This window comes from Leuciscus leuciscus, assembly GCF_965113295.1.
Source record: "Leuciscus leuciscus genome assembly, chromosome: 10".
Classification (NCBI taxonomy): domain Eukaryota; kingdom Metazoa; phylum Chordata; class Actinopteri; order Cypriniformes; family Leuciscidae; genus Leuciscus; species Leuciscus leuciscus.
In genome coordinates, this window is record NC_138734.1 from 32,593,343 (window position 1) to 32,619,921 (window position 26,579).

Consider the following 26,579-nt stretch of genomic DNA (forward strand, 5'->3'; position numbering starts at 1 on the left):
AATAACATGCGCAACGTGCCACTGACTTTAAACTATTTTTTCCTGGTTAGTGGCGCAATTGTTTTCTAAACCTGCAAAATAGCATGAAGGAACGTTTGCGCCGGAACACGCCTCCTCTTTGCGCTGAACCGCCCCCGGGAGCGCAAGTGTATTTCTTAACTTACCGACGTGCTTCTGTGGAGGGAAAAGTCCACTTTGCGCGGGTGCAAAATAGGAATGATACATGCGTCGGTGTACAAAGTCACTTGCGCTGGGTGCAAGATAGGGCCCATAGTGTTTATTGTCACCTTTTGTCTGAGTTCTAGTCATTCATTAGTTGTCATGGTTTCTCAGTTCTCACCTGTTCCCTGTTTTGTTGATTGCCTTCCTTCATTGTATTTAAGCCCGCAGTTCTCCTCTGTTCATTGTCTTTTGGTAAAGTTATGTTACTGTGTAGTGTTCATTAAAAGTCTTTCTGCGTCACGCATCTTGCTTTGTCAGGATTAAGCTACATGCAACCCCTGACAGATGTACAGTAGATGGCACAATGGCTCCTAAACTCTCCCTCTTTTTCACACTGATGTGAGAGCTCTGGTGACAGAGTCCAGATGGATGATAGATGAGAGTGCTGGTTAGCCCCCGCTTACCCCCAGAAGCCTCTATTCCACATGTTGCCCGCCTCATTTCTATTATTAATGAGAGTTCACTTAGACCCAGCACTGTAAGAAAAAAATCCTGTTCAATTTACAGTAAAAAGCTGGCAGCTATGGTAGCCAGAAATTCACTGTAAAAAATAAAATAAAAACACCTGTGACAAGTATTTTTAGTATTATAGAATGGAATATTGGTGCCCAATTTATAACTGTATATTTCAAGTGATATAATGTTAATATACCAAGCTACCTTAAACACCAAGGTCTCTTTTTTTATCTTAAATACTGATAACCACCATAATTATGGAGTTGACACAATAGAAAGCCACATGAATTCTAGTTCATTGTAAGCATGTTGCAATAGTCTTTTCTTCGCTATTGTGACGTATATATCTGAGTGAAACAGCTTCTTGAATGAGAAACAAATGTGGGGCGGGACTTGATTTTGTCAATCGGGAATTGATTGGATCTTTGGATCGTTGTTGTTTGCTATTGCTGTGACCTTGTGTGAGTGACTGACGGGTCGTCCCAGTCTCACGCCGAAAAACACGCCATCAGAGCAGAGAAGAGATGTTGCTTCAAGTGGATGGGGAAGTTATTTTGATTAGAACTTATGAGGACACATGAATTAAAAAAAAGAATGATGTGCACGGATAAATCATTTATAATAAATACTGCAATAAAAAACAAGAATTGATTTTGATTTGATGGTGACTTAAATACATGGCCAATACAATATATTGTGCACAGGGTCATACAAAGGCAAAACCATTAACAAAAATAAGGGGAAAAAAACAAGTTATTTAAAGTATAATCATAGGGCTTCTGTGAATGCCCTTTTATGTTTTTAACTGTAAATGAAATGCAATTCATAGTTTTTCCTATTACTTGCAAAAACCATACATTTGACAGTATTTTACAGTAAAATTACACCCAGCTTTTTACCATATACAGTGGGGAGAACAAGTATTTGATACACTGCCGATTTTGCAGGTTTTCCCACTTACAAAGCATGTAGAAGTCTGTAATTTCTATCATAGGTAGTACTCTTCAACTGTGAGTGACGGAATCTAAAACAAAAATCCAGAAAATCACATTGTATGATTTTTAAGTAATTAATTTGCATTTTATTCCATGACATAAGTATTTGATACATCAGAAAAGCAGAACTTAATATTTGGTACAGAAACCTTTGTTTGCAATTACAGAGATCATATGTTTCCTGTAGTTCTTGACCAGGTTTGCACACACTGCAGCAGGGATTTTGGCCCACTCCTCCATACAGACCTTCTCCAGATCCTTCAGGTTTCGGGGCTGTCGCTGGGCAATACGGACTTTCAGCTCCCTCCAAAGATTTTCTATTGGGTTCAGGTCTGGAGACTGGCTAGGCCACGCCAGAACCTTGAGAAGCTTCTTACGGAGCCACTCCTTAGTTGCCCTGGCTATGTGTTTCGGGTCGTTGTCATGCTGGAAGACCCAGCCACGACCCATCTTCAATGCTCTTACTGAGGGAAGGAGATTGTTGGCCAAGATCTCGCGATACATGGCCCCATCCATCCTCCCCTCAATACGGTGCAGTCGTCCCTTCCCCTTTGCAGAAAAGCATCCCAAAGAATGATGTTTCCACCTCCATGCTTCACGGTTGGGATGGTGTTCTTTGGGTTGTACTCATCCTTCTTCTTCCTCCAAACACGGCGAGTGGAGTTTAGACCAAAAAGCTATTTTTGTCTCATCAGACCACATGACCTTCTCCCATTCCTCCTCTGGATCATCCAGATGGTCATTGGCAAACTTCAGACGGGCCTGGACATGCGCTGGCTTGAGCAGGGGGGACCTTGCGTGCGCTGCAGGATTTTAATCCATGACGGCGTAGTGTGTTACTAATGGTTTTCTTTGAGACTGTGGTCCCAGCTCTCTTCAGGTCATTGACCAGGTCCTGCTGTGTTCTACTAGTTCTGGGCTGATCCCTCACCTTCCTCATGATCACTGATGCCCCACGAGGTGAGATCTAGCATGGTGCCCCAGACCCAGGGAGATTGACCGTCATCTTGAACTTCTTCCATTTTCTAATAATTGCGCCAACAGTTGTTGCCTTCTCACCAAGCTGCTTGCCTATTGTCCTGTAGCCCATCCCAGCCTTGTGCAGGTCTACAATTTTATCCCTGATGTCCTTACACAGCTCTCTGGTCTTGGCCATTGTGGAGAGGTTGGAGTCTGTTTGATTGAGTGTGTGGTCTTTTATACAGGTAACAAGTTCAAACAGGTGCAGTTAATACAGGTAATGAGTGGAGAACAGGAGGGGAGGGCTTCTTAAAGAAAAACTAACAGGTCTGTGAGAGCCGGAATTCTTACTGGTTGGTAGGTTATCAAATACTTATGTCATGCAATAAAATGCAAATTAATTATTTAAAAATCATACAATGTGATTTTCTGGATTTTTTTTTTTCTGGATCTCTCACAGTTGAAGTGTACCTATGATCAAAATTACAGACCTCTACATGCTTTGTAAGTAGGAAAACCTGCAAAATCGGCAGTATATCAAATACTTGTTCTCCCCACTGTATGGTACGGTAACTTAATTCACTTTCCAGGTTTCATTTGGAATTTGTTCTGCCCTGACCATGCGTATCATGCTGTGCTTTCTGGACTTCAGTTCCCTCGCTGCCTCATTAAAAATGACCGGCATCAGATACATCTCTCCAATGCCCACTCGGACCTCGGAGTTGAGTTCTGCCTTACTGTTAGCGCCGCTGCATATTTCTTGTAATGGATCCCCACTATTCTTCACTTCTTCCTTTTGCTTTCTCCAGTGAGCCCAGATTCTTTCCTTTGATTGCACTCTCTCATTCTCACTCGGACTCTAGCTCTCCATCTTTATCTCTCTCTCTCGACTGTTTCTCTCATTTCCTCACTTGCTCTATCCCTTTCTCCTTTTCTTTGCTTTCTCTCTCAAGGCCCATTAAAACCGGATCTGTATCATCCATCAAACGCGTGCAGACAGATTCCACCTATTTCATTAGGTAGGAGATAAAAGATGCCCACTGCTCTGTGCTAGACAGAGCTACATGAGCAGAAGACAACTTTTGTTTGTCTACCAACAAAGTTTTAATTGTGTATCCGTGTGTGAAGGCTGTCATTTGTCCTGTGGATCAACTTCTTGTCTGGACTAGTCACAGCCACTTCACATGAAATGTGTGTTCTAGATCAACCATGTCTATTTAAAGAGAAATCAAGGTAAATCTCACTTGTGATCAGAATATGTTTTCTGCTCAAGCTGTAATTTTATGAAATTATGCAAGAAGGGTGAAAATATTATTTAATTGTGAGAACTGTGCACGAAATGTCACCTATGAAATTAGTCTTACAAGACAAAGCAAGCCATTTAATTCCAAAAATGTTCAAAATGTCATTTCCACCACAGAAATGTATTAAACAGAATTCATAATTTGAGATGTGGTGGAAGTGACACTTTTGGTAGGAATTTTCATGACTTTCCTATAAAAAAAGAAAGATTATATATATATTCTTTATATTTATATTTTATGTTTTGTATATTCACTGTTGGACATTGTTAGGAGACGTAAAAAAAAAAAAAAAAAAAAAGGAGTTTTAAGATATTATATATATTTTTTAAAGCCCACAGGGCCAGAACTGCCCATAATTGGGTGTCACTTGATTTTCTACATCATTGTCAAGGTCATCTGTGTCCTCCTTTAAACACTTAAGCATCAAGTGAAAGTGTACGTATGACCTTTCACCCTCTTGACTTTGTGGTGAGATGGTGAGATGAAGACGACAGTAAAGCATCAACATTAAAAATGAATGACAGACAGAAAGCATTTGCTGAAATGCATTTGCTAAAAAGAGTCACAGCCTGTTAATGGGATGGACGTTTGAAAGTGTGTGTGTGCGTGTGGCCTGCTAAAGCATTAGATGACAATATCCAAAATCAAAGATGGCAATATCGAAAAATCATTGTCCTTGTGGGAATATTTTTTTGGTCCCCATGAGAAAAACAGCTTATAAACCATACTAAGTGATGTTTTTTGAAAATGTTAAAATGCAGAAAGTTTTCTGTGATGGGTAGGTTTAGTGTAAAAGGATAGAATATACAGTATAAAAATCATTGAATGAAAAGTCCCCATAAAACATGAAAACACAACATGTGTGTGTGTGTGCGTGTGTGTGTGTGCGTGTTGCATGGCTCTGTAGTCCTGTCCATTTCTTTCTGTGTCTGGTGGGGGCAAATAGCTGACAGTGGTGGGATCTTAGCTCCTACAGGCTGCACTGCAGCATTTCTTAATTCAGAGAGAGATGCAGTAAAAGAGATGGTCAAACTAAATAATTCATTCAAGTCCTGTGGCTGTACATCCTGCTTTTTTATTATACAGCTCTCTTGAATATTTGAGTCGTGGCATTCACAGCAGCGGAAGAATAACTAATTGGCATAAATATCAGAAATTGGAGCACTTAGTGGTAAGTCTGTAGACGCTTATTTGGTCAAAAATAAATATTTACACACTTTTTTTCCCCTTTTTTATTCATTTACTTTTTAAACTTATTGTGTTGATATGGCAGTGGTGGAAATTACATTTGACAATTTTTTGGAATAAAATGGCTAATTTCATCGCTGGCATAATATATATCAAAAATATACATTGTTAAATAGTATTTTCACACTTTTTGCATAATTTGTTTCTTTTTGCTGAATTTTTGTCATGGTGGAAATGATGCTACGACCGAGAAACATTTGTTGACAAAATTGATTATGCGTCATTTTCACATACTTAAGTTAAGGCTTGAAGTTAAAAATCAAATGCATTGATTAAATGGTTTCATTAATGATGAAAGTATCAAATATAAATGATGGAAATAAATATTGAAAGTCATGTTTAGAAATGTGTGACCTTCATATAACAAAAAGGGGTTACACTTTATTTAAAGGTGTCATTGTTACAGTATAATTATATATTTAAGTACTGAATAATATTAATCAACTACATGTACTTACTATAGGGATAGGGTAGGATTAGGATTTGGTTGAGGGTTAGTTGCATGTAATTATGCATCATTTTCTGTTATTATTATGGTAAGTAACATATGTAACAAGGACACTGTAAAATAAAGTGTTACCCAAAAAGGTTCTTGAAACCTTAAAATCAACTCCTCCTGGAGCACAAAAGTTCCCTTATTTGAAGAAACCCACATTCATGAAGAGACAGATTCACCTTGCGGCATTAAAATCCCACATCCTGCTGTAGTTGTTGATGAATTGTTCTGCTCTGACTTTGAAATGAGTTTCTAATCTTTCTCTTTTTTTCCACACCCACTCTCTCACCTCCATCTGTACATTGTCCGTTTTTGTCTTGGTGGCACTTTTTTCCCCTTTCTCATTAACATGAGTTTCACGCCCTTCCCTTTCACTGTGAATTATGTAATTGAATGAATTGTGCAGCACATCCTGGATTTCTGCAGTCTTTACGCAGTCATGTTGCGGCACAAACGGCTGCATTGTCATAGCAGGTAAATCTTGCATTGGCTCAACTTCGTTGTTTGGGGAATCCCTCCCGCAGCGTCTGTGTGTGTGTGTGTGTTCTCTATGCTGTGTCCTTGGCTCACTGTCATTGTGTTGCGTAGTCTTATGTAACCCGTATCTGAGTTGCTTTTAGTGCTCTCCTCTCTCTCTCATCTAGCCTTTCTCTCCCTCTCCTGCATGCCTAATGCTTCCTCATAACTCCAGAATCCCTGATGAAATACTGGTCAGTGCTGACAAGCTGTCTGTTGAGTTTTTTGGCTGGGTAATCGCTGACATGAGGGTAAGATTTCATCATACAGCAGAGAATCCATCACTTGACACTGATGTGGTAGTGTGGACGCATGAGTTAAGAGTTACTTAATTGGTTTTGAGTGACCTCACACATCACACATCCCTTGAAAGTGGACTGTGGCCTCTTATATTGGTTTGACCAGTTTAATTCTACATAGCATAAATTTCCCTTATGGCGGACGACCTTTAAATAGCTGATATGCAATCATTAGTATTTTATATTAAATAAGTAAATTAAAAATATATATATTTAGATGATTGTTACTAATGATCTGATATTTAATCTAAATCTATAAATAGCAGAAATTGGGGAAGGTGTGCACAATTAAATATCTAACATTGGCACAATTAAATATTTAACATGTATCCAATTTATATTGACTGATACTATATTAAACATCTTTAATATCGCAGATAATTGAATTGTATTGAATTGAATTGTGTGTTTTTCCTGTGTTCATGGTCTGGTCTTGTTCTTCCATGGTTGTGTGTCATTGCTCTCAGTTCCGTTCCTAGTGTTCCATGTGTTGCCTAAGGTTTGGATGTTTTCTTGTTGCTTTGTCATTAGCCGCATTTCCACTGTCGGACCAAAAGCGGGCGTGCTAGTGCGTGCCAGGGCCAGTCGTGATTCCACTGTCACTTCCAGGGCTTGATCGGGCCTCGTCTGGGCTTCGTCGCGACCAACGGCCAGGGTTTTTGGCCCGACGAATCCCTTGGTCCCAACTCGGGCTTGAGGAGTGGTTACGAACAGAGGCAGAGTTTACCTGAGTCTCGAGACGGCAGCGCCGGATGATTACATGTAGCTATCATCGGCATTAAAGACTTTTAAAATCATTTTAGCTCCTCTGTTTCTCTGACAAAAAATATAACTGTATTGGGAGAGAGTGCTAAAGCTCCTCAGGTCGTATTTTTGGTGACATATTTGTAGAAATGATCATTCTTTCTAAATGTTATGTAAATATGTCCTGTAACTACAAATAAACACACGACTGAATAAGTATAGCCTAAGTGTGTTCTCTTTCTTTTGTGAAATAACGGTACACTGTAAAAATTATCGTGATTTTAACGGTAAAAGGCCGTAAAAATGCAACAGCTGTTAAACTGTTAATTGGTTAACAGAAAGTTACATTATCTGATATAATGTAAATTTACCAACCTATTGAAGTACAAATATCTGTTTTGAACCATTGTAATACACTGACAACCACCAATCACAGTGATGATGAGAGTCATATAATGAATCAAAACTCATCACAAGCATCTTTTCCATAAGAAAGTTAATAGTAATATATAAAAGCTGCACAGTGTCATTCATGCAAACACTAATGCATCATGGTAACACACATGAAATGTTAAAAATACAATAAACATTAACAACATTAAATGTAACATAAAACCCTAATGTACATAACTGATTAGAAAAAAACGAAGAAAAACTATGAAGAAACAGTAATTTCAACAAAAATACATCAAATGTGAAGTGTCATGCAGGGAATTGTGGGAAAGTCAATTTACGGGTTTTCACTGTGTAAATGATACAATGACTTGTTCTTTTTCACATCCAAAAACTGTAAATTTAACATTAAACATTAATGTATGGTTAGATCTATCACAGTTATTTACCGTATATAGTACGGAAAACGTTGTTTACTGTAAATTCTGTTGTCTGTAAAACCCAAAATGTTGCTACCGTATTTTTTACGGTAGAATTCTGGCATTTTGGAATTCGTTTTGCGATCTCACTAGTTTCCAGAGATTTCTTTCTGATTTGTTTTCTGATAAAACTTCCATTTATTGGTGAAATGATGGGTTTGTGTGACGTTGTAGAGAGGCGTGTTACAGGCGGGTTTTAGTGAAGCGCTGCAGAGCTTTTGGCCCGATGGTGGAAACGCAGCATGGTTTTGGGCTCGGTGCTACAGGCCCAGGGCTTTTAGCCCAGCACGGCCCGTTTAAAGCCCTGGTTCGCACTGGCCCGGCTATTAAATACCTTTATCTGCTTTCCTTCATCTCTGAGTGCACCCGTGTTACAGTACAAATATTGTACATCTTTAATTCAAAGCTGAAGTCCTAACGGTTATGAATGGTTAACCTCTTTGCTTTATAAACATTTGTGTGTTTGTTGCAAGCTCAGGGGGCATGACTGTAGATAAACTTCTGTTTTCTCAGCACAGCTGGGAAAAGTGATAGAGCTTTCTGCATGAGCCCTCCCTCCATGGCCACCTGCACTTACCGCATTTAGCTGGAAGATGACTGAAGGCACAGATGGACCTAAATAATTGCCTTTGCAAAGCGATCTCGATGTCATTTCCTGAGGTTAGAGATTGGTTAAGGATGACTAGTGAACTCAAACAGAATAGACATGCAGGCTACAGTCTGAGACAATGCTTTCACACTCAAACTACTAATCTCTCTTTTCCCCCTCTCATTTTATGGCCACTTAGATTTATCACAGAACGATTTAGATTTTGTAGGATAATCCAGACACATTCACACACATTGCACGAAGGTGATCTGTATGACCATCAGTGGCAAAGCAGCTGGACAGGGGGAAAGTGTGATAAGCAGAGATGGTCTGAAGAAAATTAGGCCTCTGTTCAATAATGGCTTCAAATATCGACCAGTATACACCATCAACAAGAGAGCTGAGAGGAAGATAGGCAGCTTTAAATGACTGATAATCCCTAGTGTACGTGCTCTCTGATGTGGTTGGGAGACCTTCTTCCATATGTTTAGTTTGCGATGAACAATGACTGACCTCGTAGCTAAAAACCTGGTGTAGGGGAGAGCGGGGCACAACCTAACACATGTTGGTTTTGGCTCAATTATTAAAAACATTTATTTAAGTTAGATTATTTATTTATTTATTTTTATACAAGCAACATGCACATCTCTGCTACAAATGAACACTTAAAGCTTTTTTCTAGGACCTGCCATTTTCATACAGTTGCACTGAACGTGACAGAAGTGCAAATGTTACAACTTACCCCATATGCGGGGTTAATTGCAAACAGACAGAGGGGATAGTTGTAACACTTGTAACACACATAAGTCAGTACTATTTTATCTTTATAGATAGATATCCATATATCCATCATCCAGTCATCCTTTTATGGATCAATATCATGTATAGAGATATAGGAAAGGGCTGCACAGTTTTGCAATATATAAAATAAAATATTGTAATTGCAATTGAATTATATTTGTGTATGGCAGCTGCATGCAAAATTATTATTAATAGTAATATAAAAACGAGCTCAAAACCACATTTTAAAGGGTTTATTGCATGTAAAACAGGCTTTATTCTTAATAAATAAACAAGTGATCAATGCATAGTAAACAAATGTGAAGAAAAAAATCATACTTTGACATTTAAAATCTAACATTGTTTGTGAAAGTCCAACAAAGTTAAATGTGGCAAAATAAATATATAAATAATACTCAAACCTGAAAAGTTGTTTGGCTCCGTTTTTCATTTCATCATCTTTGTTCACTTGGCGGCTTAGTTGTAACACTGTGCTACAACTATCCCAGCTGTGTAAAAAATATTTTAAGCCTAGCTAACAGTTGCTAGGAGTTGCGGATAGGTTTCAAAATGATGCTATGTTTTAGCCAACAAGACAGTGATTAAGGTAATATAAAGTTAGATTTGGTGATGTACACACCCAACTCGGACAGGAACTGAAAAAAATAAAAACGTATGATGAAAAATTGACTTGCATGGTATCAAAACTTTCCACAAATCGGCTTCTGGCAGCGAGAGAAAAAGAGCGGAAACACAACCTGCGAAACACAAACACAAAGTTGGTTTGTCCAACTTAACTTTTTATCCAAACAAGGGGTAAAAACATACCTGAAAACAACTCACACAATACATCCACTAAGGACAACACCAGACAAAGATCATTAGAAGCACTGGGGTATATATACACACAAGAGGAGATTTGCAAACAAGACAAACCTTGGAACAATCAGGAACTAATCAACAAGAAACACTACAAAGGACTACAAAAACATGGCACGAAACAGGAAATAAAAGTCCACACAAGAATTTCCCGTAATTTCGTAATTTCCCGTAAAAAACCTTGACTGGTCTAAAATATAAATACTTATAATAGGCTTACCATAGTGAATTAGAGTAAGACAAAAATATGTTTTGGATGAAGGACTGATGATGTATTGACTCGTTATTAAAATTGTGTTCATTTTAAAAATAAAACAGTTACATAGTGTACCTTTAATTACTCTTTTGTTTTTATTGCTTCAGTACCTCTATCCTAAATTAATATTCATGAGTTGCAGTACTGCCATTGCATGACATCACAATCAGCGAATTATCAGCTCTCCTATTTCAAGCATCACTGTTGGCTACCTAGAGTAATCTTGCTGTGCTGGTATTGCAGTATGTTCTAGTTTTGGTTGTTGCGATAGAGTTCCAATGCCGGAAGGTTGTGGGCGATGTTACGAGTGAAGTTAATCCGCAAGAGTCGCCACCCTCTTTAACCCAAGGGTGCTTTGTGAGAGAAAAGCATCAACCTTCATGGATCACAAAAGGTCACACTATAGTGCTGTGAATTACTTAGGTTAAATTAATCATTCGACTTTGTATTGTCATGCAGTCAAACCCCTAGTGACATCTCTCTGGCGTCTTCACAGATGTTCAACCTCTAGATGCTTAAGTATTTTCTCAGCACAAGCTGTTTTAGACATTCCCCTTGGGGTCAAATGCTTAATTACCCCTCCTGATCCCCTACCTAATTATCTTTTTCATCTAATTTAAAGTCACTTATAGGTAGGATCTCGATCGATTACCTATTTCCAACACGAAATGTTATCCAGCCAAGGGCAAACCTTGAGGCGACCCATCACACTATCATAGTTTTCTCAATGATATATTGCTGTGAAGTTGCATCAGTGCACCAGGGCTGTCAGAGCTCACTGAGGTCACCTGTAGGTTGTGGAAACATTTGGGTCGGGGTGTTCGAAGTGGGACTTTTGTGCTTGACCTCTGCCTGTTCCAGATGTTTCCTCATAATCCCATCAAGCTGTTTCACAACAAATTTGGCACATGCATGTAAAAAGCACTTTTCCTTGATTAACAGCTTCGCTAATTAACCCACAAGGTTGCTAATTAAAATTCAGAGAGCTCCACATGGATGTTAATGTAGATAGACTCGTCACACTTGGCAGGAATTAAGTGCATGCTATGAGCACACATGCATGAAATCCTATGCAAAGTAGTGTGCGTATCACTGTATTGCATGAATATTCATTGAGTGGATCAGCTCAGAGTAGTTTTGATTGTGTCAGTCAAAAAGACAGAATGAGAAGGTTCATTAGGACTCATACTGCTTATCATGGATAAATTGTGTGCGTGAGAGAGAGAGAGAAAGAACTGCTTAATATAAATAGAATGGTCACACTTGACAGAAAGTATGTTGAACACATGCATACTAAGCATCAATGCAAAGCAGTATCACCACGTTGTATAAATATTCATAAAATGCATCAGGACTGAGTAGTTGTGATTATGTCGGTCAAAAACACTAAGAAAATAAGAGCTGTACTGAATATTTATGGTTTATGGAGGTGGGGTCAAGACTCATGTAGGTTATTGATAGACCGACGTGTGTGTGTGTACTAAACATGCTATTTCTGAACAGTTCTGGGCATCTGTTCTTAAGCATGCCTAGTTTAATTAGTGTTCTCAAAACCCAGAAACCTAGTGCAACCACCATAGATGGCATCCACACATTGGCAGGGACAGAAAAATTCCAAACACATTATAAATCTCATCAGGCTCTTTTCATTAGCATGAAATGAATGCAAGTGCCATTTAAAAGCCTAAAAATTCAACTTTCCACAAATGTATTCATTTTGTCTGAAAAGTTGATTTATTAGGCCTAAAGTATTATTGCAACAAATGTCATTCTAAAATGCATATTAAAACAGTGAAATCACTCTGGAACTCTGTCCTGTCTTGGCTGCACTTGAGACGGTGACTAATTAAAATTTCGGAACTTTTGTCGCATGACTCGCGTCACTTGACATGCTTATAGCCCTGTTCACACCGCCAGCAGATGCCAGATTAGCCAGAACCGATACTATATAGTAGACATACTATACATACACATGCATACATACATACATACATGTACATACTTTTGACTATTTGCCTATGTATCAGATGCTCACCAGGACTGCATTTATTTATTTAAAACAGTATTTTTTTAATATTATTACAGTTTTTCAAAGAAAACTTTTCTATTTGAATACATTTAATACATTTTAAAAATGTACTTTATTCCTGTGATGGAAAAGTCGTTTTAAATCAGCCTTTACCTCAGACTTCAATGTCACAATCCTTCAGAAGTATTGTGAAATATTATTACAATTTAGCATATTAGAATTAAAGATAATGTGAATGATCTTATCTTCACAAAGGCTGCATGTATTTATTTATAATTTTTTTTATTTGTAAGCCTGTCTAAATCGGTCCAATGGCGGTATCCGATTGAACGGGTGAAGGTCTCTGCGCGTTACTAGGTGTTTCTCAATGTCAAGGGTACTTCCTTGGCAGGACTGGTCCTTCCAAGTCACTTCCTTCAGAGGCTAGGCGAGGCTCCTCTTTAGCATTCGGAGAACAGTTTTTCAACGGCTCTGGAACAGGCTAGCAAGTGCACGTCATTGCATCATTACGTAAGTGAAAATGAAAAACAGAGCGTTGCTATGGACGCAGTTCTGTTCACTCAGGAATATAGGCCTAATCGTTTTTAAATCAATAAACTCCTTTTTAATCATATTGATTCTTTGACTGTCAAGTGTGTTTAAACAGTGCGGGTCAATTTGACCCATAACATAATGGATGTAATTATTTTTTTTAAACAGATGTTTGGTAATGTAAATATTTGAAAGCATATTGCCCCGTTAACGCTCCCACTCCGTTAACGTCCGACATTTAGAATTTTTTTGAAAAAGATAGCAAAGCTGCGCGCATAGGATTGTGGGTGATTTGAGAGCGCGAAGGCTACACATATGCATCCTTTCCTGTATATGGGATATTTTTCGAACGAAGGACTCAGTCCTTGGTTGAAATTCCGAGGATCCTCAACATTGGAACAGTCCTTCGACGGATGTCGATGACGTAGCATCCTCGAAATTCTGGCTTCCGAGGATCCTTCCTTGACATTGAGAAACGGCTACTGTCTTTTCCGCGTGGCAAAGTCATTTAGTTCCAATTTAACTTATCTGACTTATCACAACCTCCAATTTTGGTTAGAATGCCAATTGGTTAATGGTCTTTTTTTATATAATATTAGCAGCACATTTGATTATTCTTTTCAACTCTTTACTTATATTTTACCCGTTCATTTTAGGAAGCTATGTCGCTTTGAGGTCCTCACACCTTCTGTTTAACACAGGTCTCACGATCACAAGCTCGTCAGTTTTGGTCACTAAACAGAGGTAATTGGCTATATATCTAAGATGGTCGTATTCACGCTTACACAATCAAAGATATTTTGGTGATCTCAGCATGAGAGAGAGAAGGAATGGGGGAAGAGGGAAAGAGATGTAAATTAGGATGATTCTGAGGTGAGACTTGCGTCTCAAATGGTGATGCTAACTTCACAAGAGAGAGTTTAAATGTTAATTTCCTTTGTTTTCTCAGAGAGTTGCCCTCTCTTCCAGTTCTTCCAGTTTTTCCAGTCTTACATATTTATTGCCTTAGCATTCACTGTTTTGTGGTAGCACATAATCAAGCTTTCATAGCATACCAGAGATATGTGCATCTGCAAATTAATATGCATGATCATGCATGCATGCAAAATGAATCTGTGTATAAACACTCATGGAATTCTGCAAACTGGACTACTTCTTCAAAATAGCCTTAGTGAGCAGTGTGCAGCTTATGGGTAGAGCCAGCAAAATTGGACATAGGGCCCTTGGTTAAACCTCTACATCCAGGCATGGACAGAATATAAGAAAGGCTTGATCAGGCTGTAGACCTTGGGAACAAAGGTTTCTCCAAAGGTTCCTTGTTCTTTATCGTTGTTGCTGAGATTGAAGTGCCTCATAAAGCAGTAGGGACGGTAAGACCTCTTGTATCTGCAGATGTTGTGGCCTGAAAGCCTCACTGATGTGAGTTTTTTTTTTTTTTTTTTTTTTTTTTTTTTTAGAGAATAGAGCCATTGCAAATATAAAGGTTAAGCCAAACTTCTGACAATGATAGATGCTATAGTAATTGATATGTTTGATCTGTCGACATCTGAGAAGAAAAGGCTCTGCTCTTGTTTTTTGCACCTTTATATTCTGTTTTGAAGTGTGACCGTTCCGTTGAATGCCACCAGTGGATAACAAGACGTTCTGGAGCATGACAGGTTATATCTTGCACATCAGCCAGGATGAAGGATGATGGCATTTATAAGCGGTTTCTAGGGTATTCTGGTTGTTTGCAGGTCGAGAGAGAGAAAAAAAAAAGCAAGAATCTATGACATTCTGGTCCAAAATTATGGTTTGGATGACCTGTTCTGTGTAATTCTGTGGTGTGTGTGTGTGTGTGTGTTTTGTCTTATTTTTTATTTATTTTTTGTCTGTTATATTGTCTGTCAGTTCATTTGTTTAGAAAAATAACAGCAGATCTCTCCTCAAGGAACAAGCAGTGATCTGCTAGTTATGTACAATTTGAGCAAGATTGTGGGTTTGCTTTTTCTTATACCTTCCTTCCTAGCTTAGCACTAAACTTTCATGTGATTTCCGAGGCTTTCTTATTCCTGATCTTATCTGTACTCTCATTTCAAGCTATGAGTTTTCTGATAATATGATGCATTAATTACGCAAACACATTGAGATGTCCTTTACAACAATCATGCAAATGTTTCCGAGCAGCGGATGGCTAGGCAGCCACACTCCAGTACCGGTGCCTGTCAGGTAGATGCATACAAGTAATCAGAGCATAAAACCTACTAAATGAAAGCGTGTGGTCTGTGGGCTCTCTACCACTCAACGTGACACTCCAGTCAGAGCTGTAACAAATAGGGCTATTATTTAGCCATCAATTCTCTGGAGCTGATGTCAGCTCATTTAAGGATCCTGTGCTATCAGTATGGGAGAGAGACAGGTAGTCATTGATCATGTCAGGATGTCTTACATGGTGCGTGATCACTAATGTAAAGATGACCAATGTGACGAAGAAGTCTGTCTTCACTATCCTGTGTCTTTTTTTGTCTCCTCACTGGTATTTGAGAGACTGGACAGAACATGTCCTACATTTGCCATATATTCTGAAAATAGTTCCATTTTGCTAATAATTAGAGAAGATCAGTACACTCTTAAAAGGACATAATATCTATCTATCTCAACTATCTATCCATCTATCGTTCGTTCGTTCGTTCGTTCAAATAGCAAATGCATTTGCACCCATTTGTGCGCCCACATTTGTGCGCAATATTTGTCTTGTTATTTAAAGGGCTCATTAGTAATATGAGCCTATAGGCGGGTGCACAACGCATGTACACTCTGCTTAGGGCAGCAGCACACAAACATGGCAAATATTAAAAACAAAAGGATTACAATGTAAAAGAATATTATTGTGTACATAAAGATATGGTGGAATCCGGTCTGCTTGCGCGCTTTAACACGAGCAGATCCGTTTCCTCTCTGGAGAAGCGTTCAGTCTTTCCGCTATCGCTCGAACGCAACTGGCTTTTAAAGGGGACCTATTATGCCCCTTTTCACAAGATGTAAAATAAGTCTCTGATGTCCCCAGAGTGTGTATGTGAAGTTTAAGCTCAAAATACCCAACAGATAATTTTTTACAGCATGTTTAAATCGTCACTTTTTGGGCCTGAGAAAAACGCACCGTTTTAGTGTGTCCCCTTTAAATGCAAATAAACTGCTGCTGCACGGCACAGGGGGCGGAGCCTCACGAGCTCGCGCTCAGTGTCAGAACAATCTCATCTCACGGAAAGAAAAACCGAAACTTACAGTAATGGTGTTCATTTCGACCCGGAGTCGGACAATAATGCCTACATAGATAATATATGCTGTATGGAGATGGAACAGGTATAGTTCAGTTTAATTACGTTTATAACCTATTTGTTATTGCTTGTATCCACTATTAATACAAGCCTGCTGTAAGACCCCATCCGAATGATGGCCAAAAATATACTGATGAGTTTAATAAAGTTTATTGTACATAACACAAAAGATGAAACGTCAGTTTTACTCCAGAAAATCACTGTAAGATCTGAGTAAACACAGTATAAAAAGTGCGTAAGTACATAAACAAAATTCGGGAGAGTTGAGGGAGCATTTTCTTCGAATACAAAATGAATCCACCTCGTCTTCAGCGGCTGCCTCAGATTTCGGGAGTAAATAGAGAGAGAGCAATGTGAATTAATACATCTGCTTAGGAGACAGTCTCCTCACTCAGTGCAGAAATGGCGGATGTGTACAACTCACTGTGAACTCGATCAGGGCGGGTTTATGTTAAAACGGCAGTGTCTGTCAACACCCGTGGGCGGGGCCTGTGGCTTTAGTGACGTCACTAAATAAAAAAGGAGTGAGTGGATTTTTATCACTATTGGCATTCATATAATCCTACAGTTCAAACTACAATCCGGCCTCTAGCTCATAAATGCCAGAGGAGAACTGGCCCCCGACTGAGCCTGGGTTCTCCCAAGGTTTTTTTTTTCTCTATTAGGTCACCTGATGGAGTTTTAGGACACCATTAGGTCACTTGATGAAGTTTTTCGGTTCCTTGCCACTGTTGCCTTTGGCTTGCTCAGTTGGGGATATTTTGGGGATATTTAATTTAATTTTATCAATCAATAAATTCCTCTTGAAACAAACTTTGTTGTATTATTTTAATTTAATACTGTGAAGCTGCTTTGATACAATCTGTATTGTGAAAAGCGCTATACAAATAAACTTGACTTGACTTGACTTGACTATTGGGTGGTTGTGTATACACACTGCCAACACACATTTATGTCCAAACACCATGCAAAAGTGAATTTTGCATAATACATTTACATTTTACATTTATCTGACGCTTTTATCCAAAGCGACTTACAATTGCTATATATGTCAGCGGTCGCACGCCTCTGGAGCAACTAGGGGTTAAGTGTCTTGCTCAGGGAAACATTGGTGTCTCACAGTGGATTCGAACCTGGGTCTCTCACACCAAAGGCATGTGTCTTATCCATTGCGCCACCACCCCCAATAGGTCCCCAATAGGTCCCCAATAATAGGTCCCCTTTAAAGGGAATGGGAGATGAGACTCTGATTGGTTTATTGCACATTACGCCCAAAACACACGCCCATTTTTCCCGTCATTAAACTAGCAAAAGTTGATTCGGACATGTCCTAAGTGCACTTGCGACGTACGGTTTAGACCATGTGCTTAGATCATTAAAATAGGGTCTGTCTGTCTGTCTGTCTGTCTAGGTTGCAGTCTCTGTATAATCTCTTTATATTATAGTTGTATATTTTATAAAATAATCTATGTAACTATCTATCCATAAACATCCCACCTCTCCTGAAAGTTCTGGGAGTCTCCAGCATATTGATAATCCCTGACGCCTGCAAATTATAAAACATATCCCCAAAATCGAGCGTGCGAGAGTTTCCACTTGGTATTAAGATGGTGATGATCAGCCAAGACACATTACCATTTTCACCTGGTATTATCACACATTTCAAATATGCCTCATGTGACCACTTGCGTTCGGATGTCATATTATATAATCTACATCACCTTCACTTTATATACTGTACATGGAGATGTTATATTGCAATGGCGATGCAACATTTTCAGTGGCCATCACTTCAATCTTCAGTGTTTCTTTCCAAAACAATAAAAAAAAAAATTTACTGCCCCTAAACTTTTGTATCCCTGTGCATATATAACAGTAGTATATATGTAATACATATGGCTTTCTTTGCCTTGGACTCAATTACATTCATGGTTTTGTGTCTTTATTTTATGTGAGTGCTTAATCTTCACTGCTGAATATTTGGCTGTGTTCCCCTGTAGAGCCTGGTCATTTATTTCATGGCTCTCAGGAAAATTGTAAATGAAATGTTGAGTTGTCGTAAATGGGTTTCTTTATATAATGCAGAATTGCAGAGAGAGGCATATAGGTTTCAAAGCTCATTTAACTTTTCATAGCGTGAGAGAGTTTGTGTGAGGTGTAGAGCATTGTGATATGCATACTAATGATAAAATGCTTCAAAGTTTCCCTTTCCCTTTTTTCTTGGGTAGTGTTATTGAGAAGATGCTTGGAGACATCTTTTTGTCTGTAAATGAAATACTCTGAGAATATTTTTAATGCATTTTTATGATTCTTTTTATCTTTTTCTTTCTTTGCCTCTCTTCCAGATTTGGACCTTCGGTATTTCTGGAGCTGGAGTTCTTTTGAGGACTATCTGGTGTTCTGCTTTGCCTTCATGTTGCTGTGTGCTTTCATAACATTCCTCTTTCTGGACTGGGTCCTATTTGTGGAGACCCTGGGCTCTTTGGCGGTGATGTTTGAAGCCATGTTGGGCCTGCCTCAGCTGCTGCAGAACTACAACAACCGCTCCACCAGAGGCATGAGGTAAACAAAGGCCAAACTATAATTGATCATTCTTTAAGATGCTTCATTTGGGCCCTTTAATTGTTGTGTTTAAAATGTTGCATTAAGGGTGTGTTCTATGGGTCTTTTAAAAATAAAAACCCGACCTGAGGCAAACCCGGTCAAATTAGACCAGATTCCGACCCGACGGCAATTTTTTTCTAACCCGATTGGACCCGAAAGTTTGGCCTTAACTGCATTTAGATGGTTTTCTGCAAACGATCTAGCAACAGTACATTGTTTTTCCACTTGGGCGAGCACCTCCAAGTATATAAAACATAATCATAAGCATTATGTTTAACCTCAAATGTCAAGGAAATTTATATGTATTTTAATATTAAGAAGCAAATCCCCAAACTCATTCTCGGGAATGGCTTGGGTATTTGGTTAATGGGAAGTGAGCGCTGCTGCTACATGGACCAGTATCCTGGAGGGTTTGGTCATTTATACATGGAAGTGTGTATTGACAGAGAAGGGGTAAAATAACATTGTCACACAATTATTTAATATGCATTTGTTTTATATAATAATATATTGTTAAACACCTGAAACTAATAGTGGAAAGTTGGCATATCTAAAAATAATTCAGATCTTCTTGGGTTCATTCGGTAAAAGCACTTTTGGACCCAAACCTGCTCAGGTCTTGGGTCGGACCTCAGGTTTTCGAATCCAAGTGGACCCGTGAAGACCTTTACACTTGTAGTTTGGTTCTCTTGGTTCTTTTGTTCTAGAACCAAAAAAGAAAATGATACATTTAGTCCTGGTTCACACTGTCATTTTTAACAATGAACATGAAGATAAAATAAAAAATACTTTTATGATGTATATTTTTTAACGGATCTTACCAAACATCCAAAACATGTATGTGCTTGTTTTATGTGCGCACATATGATGGTATTTTTTTACGAGCTGAGAACTCACGAAGAGCCAAAAGGAGTCAAAACAGAGCCAGGAATTCCACCGTTGCACACAAATAAAGATCTATTTCAAGGAGATGGCGGTTTTGGCGCCTGTACCAAACTGTAATGGGTAACATCGCTCCTGTGATGAGAAGAACCAGGTATTCTTGAGCATTCTGTCCTTTTTAGGGTCACATCTTCTGACATCACATCCTGTTTTTGGTTTGTTTAGATGTCTTTAGTATGTGTAGTGTTCATATTTCAGTCGAACCGCAGCGCAGGTGGGTCTCGGTCTGCTTGTTTGGTGCGCACTAGGGTTTGGATGGCAGCTTTCACACGTATTCCAATGAACTGCACTAACTGAGAAATTGCACTGAAGTTAAATTTAATCAAACCAAACCTGCTAAATGTGAACACACCCTGTGGAAAATGCAAACCCAGAATGAATTGTAAGAAAAATGCATTTAAAGTAATATTGACGAAATATTAGGGATGCACAATATAGATATTTTGGTAGATATTTGATACTTAATTATTCATGTAGGTGTAGATGATGACAATGGTAAAGTAAAAACACCAGTATGTTTTTAAAAACACCAATTATTTATTAACAACTCTATCCTAAATATATCTCAAAATGATTATACATTTTTCACACTGTACATTGTAAAGTTGTGATGCTTAAATTCACTTGTACTATTTTAAACAATTGATTTTAGTTTTCAGTGTTTTATATTTGCCACTTATCGGCTTATCTGTCTGATTTTTTTTTTTATTGGTGAATCCCTAATTAATATATAGTTATATTTCATTCAGTACTGAAATTATTTCAAGCTACTGGAAAATTGACTATTTACCCAGTATTGGTGAATATAATGAAATCCAATTTTCTGTGTGCATAGAACTTTTGCCCATGTAAAACAATCACTTCAACGCTACTGTCCATGTATGTTATGGTTCCATGTTATGTAGAATTTAAAACATTGTAGCATTCAAAACATGTTACAGCCTATGCTACACAACTTTTTTTTTTTTTTTTTTTTTTTGGCCCATTGGTTGCCATAATGTGTGTTAATGTCATCTGTGACCATGGCAGGTGGAAGGAGAGAAGGTTAAATTCACACACAGTAATTGTTTGCAGGATATGCCTCACTCGAGACATCCCTCATTAAAGGCACATAATGAAGATTATTAAAATTATACAGCTAATGAGCTTGTTAATTGATGTTACAGCCCACACTGCTCAAATCCGAAGACTCCTTGGTGAAACAAAGTTGACCTTACTGGTACTTTTTGAAAAAAGCTCAAAATGAGAGCAAGAGAGAATTTAGAGTAAAGCTAATATCTTTAGCCTCCAGCTACAGTCAGCATAATAATCACAATATCAGCTCCACCTTAGCTGAAGCCAGCACTTTTCTTTCTTTCTTTCTTTTTTTTTTAAATAAAGGGAAAAAGCCCTTCATCTCATGGTCTGTTCCACAGAACTTGATGTGACACACGCTCCAGGCTCCTCTTTATGAGCCAAATTAAACATTGTGAGCACAGTTTAGGCTGAGAGAGGGAAAATGGAGGCCAATGTAAATGGTGTTTCTCCGGAAATCCATCTTTTTGTGAACACAATGAATGTGTCACCACCGTCGCGTGTAGTGTGTAATGCCTTTGCCCTTGATGTGATTTCAGTGTCTGCAGGCGTTGAGGGCCCTCGACCGATCACTGCACTGACATCTGTGTTTTTTGTACAAATGCATGTGTGAATTTATTGTTGGTGAAGCCTTTGGAAACATGGTTCAGAGTTTATTTTTGAAGCTGTCCATCAACATATATCCATGGAAGATAACTGTCACCAAGACAGTATGTCAGTGTTTGTATACAGTATATTGTGTAATTATATCAGTGTATAAATATGTAATGAACCTTTAAACCTGAGAAGGCTGAACCCAAACATTTTTGGATTTGATCTAAAATGATTATATGTGCTACTACAAACAACAATACTAGTTCACCCTGCCAAACAAAAAAATGATGTCAACATTTATTTATTCCTGAAGTACATATGTGTCATGCCAGATTTAACATAATTGGTTCTCGCATTTGTGATCTCTTTACAGAGCACTTTACAGAGTGCACCTCTTGATGGAAACATTTATATCCATCAGAAGGTGCATACATTTTTGGTCAATATCTTGTATTGACAATGCAAGAGTCAAGCACTCTGTAAAGTCTACTTCAGCACATCTAAAAAAAAACTTTCAATGAATTTAAGGTCTGGACTCAGTGGTGCCAATTCATGTGTGAAAATTATTCTTCATGCACCCTCCCAACCATTCTTTCATAATTTGAGCCTGATGAATCTTGGCATTGTCGTCCTGGAATATGGCCATGATGTGTCTTCTTACATGGTTGTTGAAGAAATTAAAAGATACACGCTCCATCAATTAGGGTTAGAAGAACTGTTGCCAAACATATAACCTGCTAGATACATAATAATCACTGCAATAATGATCCAGTCATCGACTCTTATTGCCTATTTAGATCCAAACAGTAATAAAAAATTAAAAATTGTCCGGGCACTGTATATTAGTTTACTATCATGCAATATGGTAAAATGATTTTAATGTCATGACATAGATAATACAAGTACCACTCAAAAATGAGTCCTTTTTGTCCCTGAAATACACGTGGAAAGGAATGAAAATAGTTGGTGTTTAACTGCCACTAGTGTTCATTTTAGCTTAAAAGGGTGTGAATTGTATGTATACGTTTTGGGAGTTTGTTTTCAATGAGCCTAGGTTGTAAAATGCTGTCTGTGGGCAGCATACAACTCTAGGTTGTGGAACAGAGCTTGTGTTTGTGTTGCCGTGCCCTTGTAGAGAGAGTTTTATTAGGTATCGTGACAGTCTCCACATCAGTATCTTCACCAATGACACGTGAAGTACTGTCTTTAACAAGACCAACCACCCATACCCCCCTACAGTCCTTAAAATGGGCCAGTAAAGCTGGGAGGGTCCAACACACTGCCCTTGAGCCAGACATTTATTGAACCTGAAGGATTTAAATAGCCCATCTCCCCTTGCTATTTTTTGAAAGCACCCATCTCTCTTGTTGACCTTTTTTCTCCTTGTTCGAATCCTGTGTCCACTTCTGCTGCTGTTTAAATTCATGTGTTCATTTCTGGTGGAAACACAGATGTAAGTAGCAGCGTGTGTGTCAGCCTGTGACTGACATTAATGGACCAGGTACCCAGCAGCTGTCAGGATTCTGCCCTGGCAGTCTTGTCTGTCTTGTCGTGGTTTCATGTTTCTATGTTTGTCTTGTGTTTGAGCACATGGCTCTGTCTTGGTCTGTGTTTGCCATGTGCTCCTCATGTCCCGCCTCCTTGTTTCCTGTTACCACTCCCCCTGGTTTTGCCACCTGATCCTCATGTGCTCTGGTCCCTTTATAGTGTGCCTCTTTCCCTCATGTCTTTGCTGGTTTGTTTTGTGTGTGTACTTTATGGTGTTTTCTAGTTTGTATTCTGGAAATTATGTTAGCGCTTAATCTAGTTTTTTGGGGGGTTAATCTTTCCCGGTATCAGAGTATCCTTGTTGCTGTTTTGTTTTTCTCTGTTTTGCTTAGCTTTTGCTCTGCTTTTGTTTTCGTTCTTTATAATCTAGTTTGAGTTCTTTTTTGTTTTAGAATTTTAATTTTAGTTATTTTCTTCAGTTCTTATTTATCTGTCTAGTGAAGACTTGCTTTTTCTCTTGCAATTCCAGTTTTGCTTTTGTTGTTTATTTCTCTACTTTAGTTTCTCTAGTCATTATCTTATCAGGTTTATTTTGGTTCTCTTAACTGTTACTTTATCTTGTCTTGAGTCGTCTTGTGTGTTCCTGCCCTGTATCCTGGCCCCTGACTCTTAACTGCCTGACTGGTGAAGCTATCTAGCTCCTGTTTCATGCCTCTGGTTCTGTGAGCCTCTACCTGGTGGCAAGACTGGGGCAACATCTGAGATCTACATCGAGCTACGAGTCCCTTGTGTTCCTGTCTGGTCTTTGCTTTGGAGCTGCCTCTATTGCACTCACCTCATCGCCATCTTACTGATGGTCTCAGTGGTCATCCATCCTGCCCGTTGTCGTGTCGTCTGCCCTGCCCTACTGTTTGAACTGTGGTTCACGCTTCACTCTCCCTGCTCTCTTCAGTCTTGTTAATAAAAACCCTTGACTGCTCATTTGCGTCTGGGTCCTATCTCTTGCCGAATTGTGACAGTGGCACGCTGACTCCCCTCTCCCATGAGCCTTTGCCCCATTTTACAACTTGTAAAAAGACCTCATAAATCTTGACTGTGGCTTTTTTTTGTGAGTTCACATTTGGATTTTTACTGAAATTGATTCTTAATCTTTTTCATTTTAGATTTTGGGCCCTGAGGGAACTGTTTATGTGAGCAAAGGAGCTCATCCTATTTTATCTGATGTTATCCCTCACACTATCATGTGTGTTTGACAAGCATATTCAGTGTGAATTATATTATGAATATACCATTTTTAGCTTTGGGGTGGACTGTTTGATAATGGTTTTAATTAGAGATGTAATGACCCAGCGGTCATGGACTCTCACCTTGCGAATCCTCTTTTCTCTTACAGACTAACACTCATTATCCTTGTTTTAAAACATCTCGTCTGATGCAAGCAAAGACCTCAGATACAGGTTGTAAAGGGACGTGAACGATAACTATAAAGTTTTAATAATCATTCTAATTAAGAGAAAAGGGAAGTACACACCACAACTATAACAAATATAGAGGAAAGATATCATTGGAATCACTTTCAGAACAATTGTTTCATGCTGATGTACGATAAAAACATTGATAGCCAATCGGAATCCATACAACTTTACAATGAAATCAAAAGGGACAGTTCTTTTTTTTTAATGGAATATTGCAGTGTTTATTATAAATGATTTATCCGTGCACATCATTCTTTAAATTCATGTGCCCTCGTAATCTTTAATCAAAACTGTATCCCTCCCTCTTGCAACTATATCTCTTCTCATCTTTTCTCCGATGATGTGTTTATGGGGCGAGTTATCACTCACACGAGATCACAGCAATAGCAAACAACAATGATCCAACAATCCAGTCAATTCCAGACAAAAATAAAGTCCCGCCCTACATTTTTTTCTTGTTTGAGAAGCCTTAAACAAGAAGCCATAATAGGGGAAAAAAATACTATCACAACTTCCTTTCCATGCCAACTTTAAAGAGCTTGAGCATTTAAAGTAGTAGATGACATAAACAAAACATTATCATCTTTCATATGGACGCTAACATAGTTATCTTTATTGTTTGGAATAAAATTGTATAAGTCCCAACTAAACTAAGATTACGACAAGAATCACACTGCTGCCACTTTCTTTCACCTGATGTCTCTCACTTCTCCCAGTTCAGATGCCTCCACACAAGCTCTAAAACATTTTTTAAAAAGTTAACCAAAAAAGTTTATGCCACTCAGCTCTAATGTCGGCTGAAACCAGTTTCTGGGGTTTGGGCTCCATGCTAAGTCGAGAGCGTAGTTAGCATCAGGACCCTGCTGTGTTGATGAAGCCAAGTGCACCGTAATCTGTCTCCCTAACAAGCAGGGACACGCAGCCAGATTCTCCCATGAGACCGAGCTTCGCCATGGGCCTCGCTGCTCACACAGAGTCCTGATCGGCCCTGATTACCCTTGGGAGCTTCACGCTCATAGGAAACGTTTCCCGTGTTTATAAAAATAAGGAAGCAGTGGATTTAACTTAGTTGTACTGGGTGTCTGGGGAATGGAAAGTGTCCTCGCTAGCATAGATTCTGTTTTGTTGTGGCTACTGTTATGACAACTGGTGGGAGCTATTTGTCTTTCTGTGGTCTGTTTGTGCATGTGATCTATATGCTTCAAATGCTGCTCGGCAAAACACCCAGGTGGCAAAAATTCATTTTTCAAAGGTAGCGAAGCAACATCCATGAAAATGGACACAAGCAGAGTGGAAGAAATGCTTTATTAACCTTAAACAAGTCAACAATACTGAGGGAACCTGTTTTTTTTCTTTCTTTTTTTCTTATTTGCCAACAAGAACGAGCTATACTGTTGTTTGAATGGAGAGTGCTGCTACAAAGTATACATTTGTATTGTATACTTACTGTTGTTCAAAAATATGTGAAACAGTTTGCATTATGTAAAAATAATGCATACCTGAGGTGGTAATGCAGCCACGAAGCAGAGTGTGCATTCTTTTTCTAATAATTTATTGAATAATTAATTTATTGGACTTTTAATCCTTTTTGGTGCAAAGTGTCATCATTTTTGGTAATCCGATAAAATTAGTCAAGATGGAGATGTTATAAAATCATTGTATACTGGTTGTTCTGGTAATGCTTATAACACTGTATAAATAATGCTTTTTTTTCTTGTACATATTTTAATTTAATTTAATTACCCACATTGGCATATTTTTCTTTACCCCTATTTTCAATTATTTTAAGCATTCAATGTATAATCTCTGAAAATTGTTTTTTTTTTATCTTACACAGTTTCGCTTTGCAAGTATATTTAGGATTGTTTTAGAATTTATTTAGATCATTTTGCTGCAAAACTGCAAAGAG

General features: G+C 38.4%; 1 protein-coding gene across 3 annotated transcripts in view; it reads left to right on the forward strand.

The window, feature by feature from the left end:
- The window catches only part of LOC309507667 (solute carrier family 66 member 2), a 46,944-nt gene that overhangs the window by 10,642 nt on the left and 9,723 nt on the right, over positions 1-26,579 (forward strand). For all 3 annotated transcript variants that reach the window (XM_082182007.1, XM_082182008.1, XM_082182006.1), the window contains exon 4: positions 18,839-19,055. In XM_082182007.1, coding sequence (XP_082038133.1) covers positions 18,839-19,055 — 217 coding nt within the window. The remainder of the gene's footprint in view (positions 1-18,838; positions 19,056-26,579) is intronic.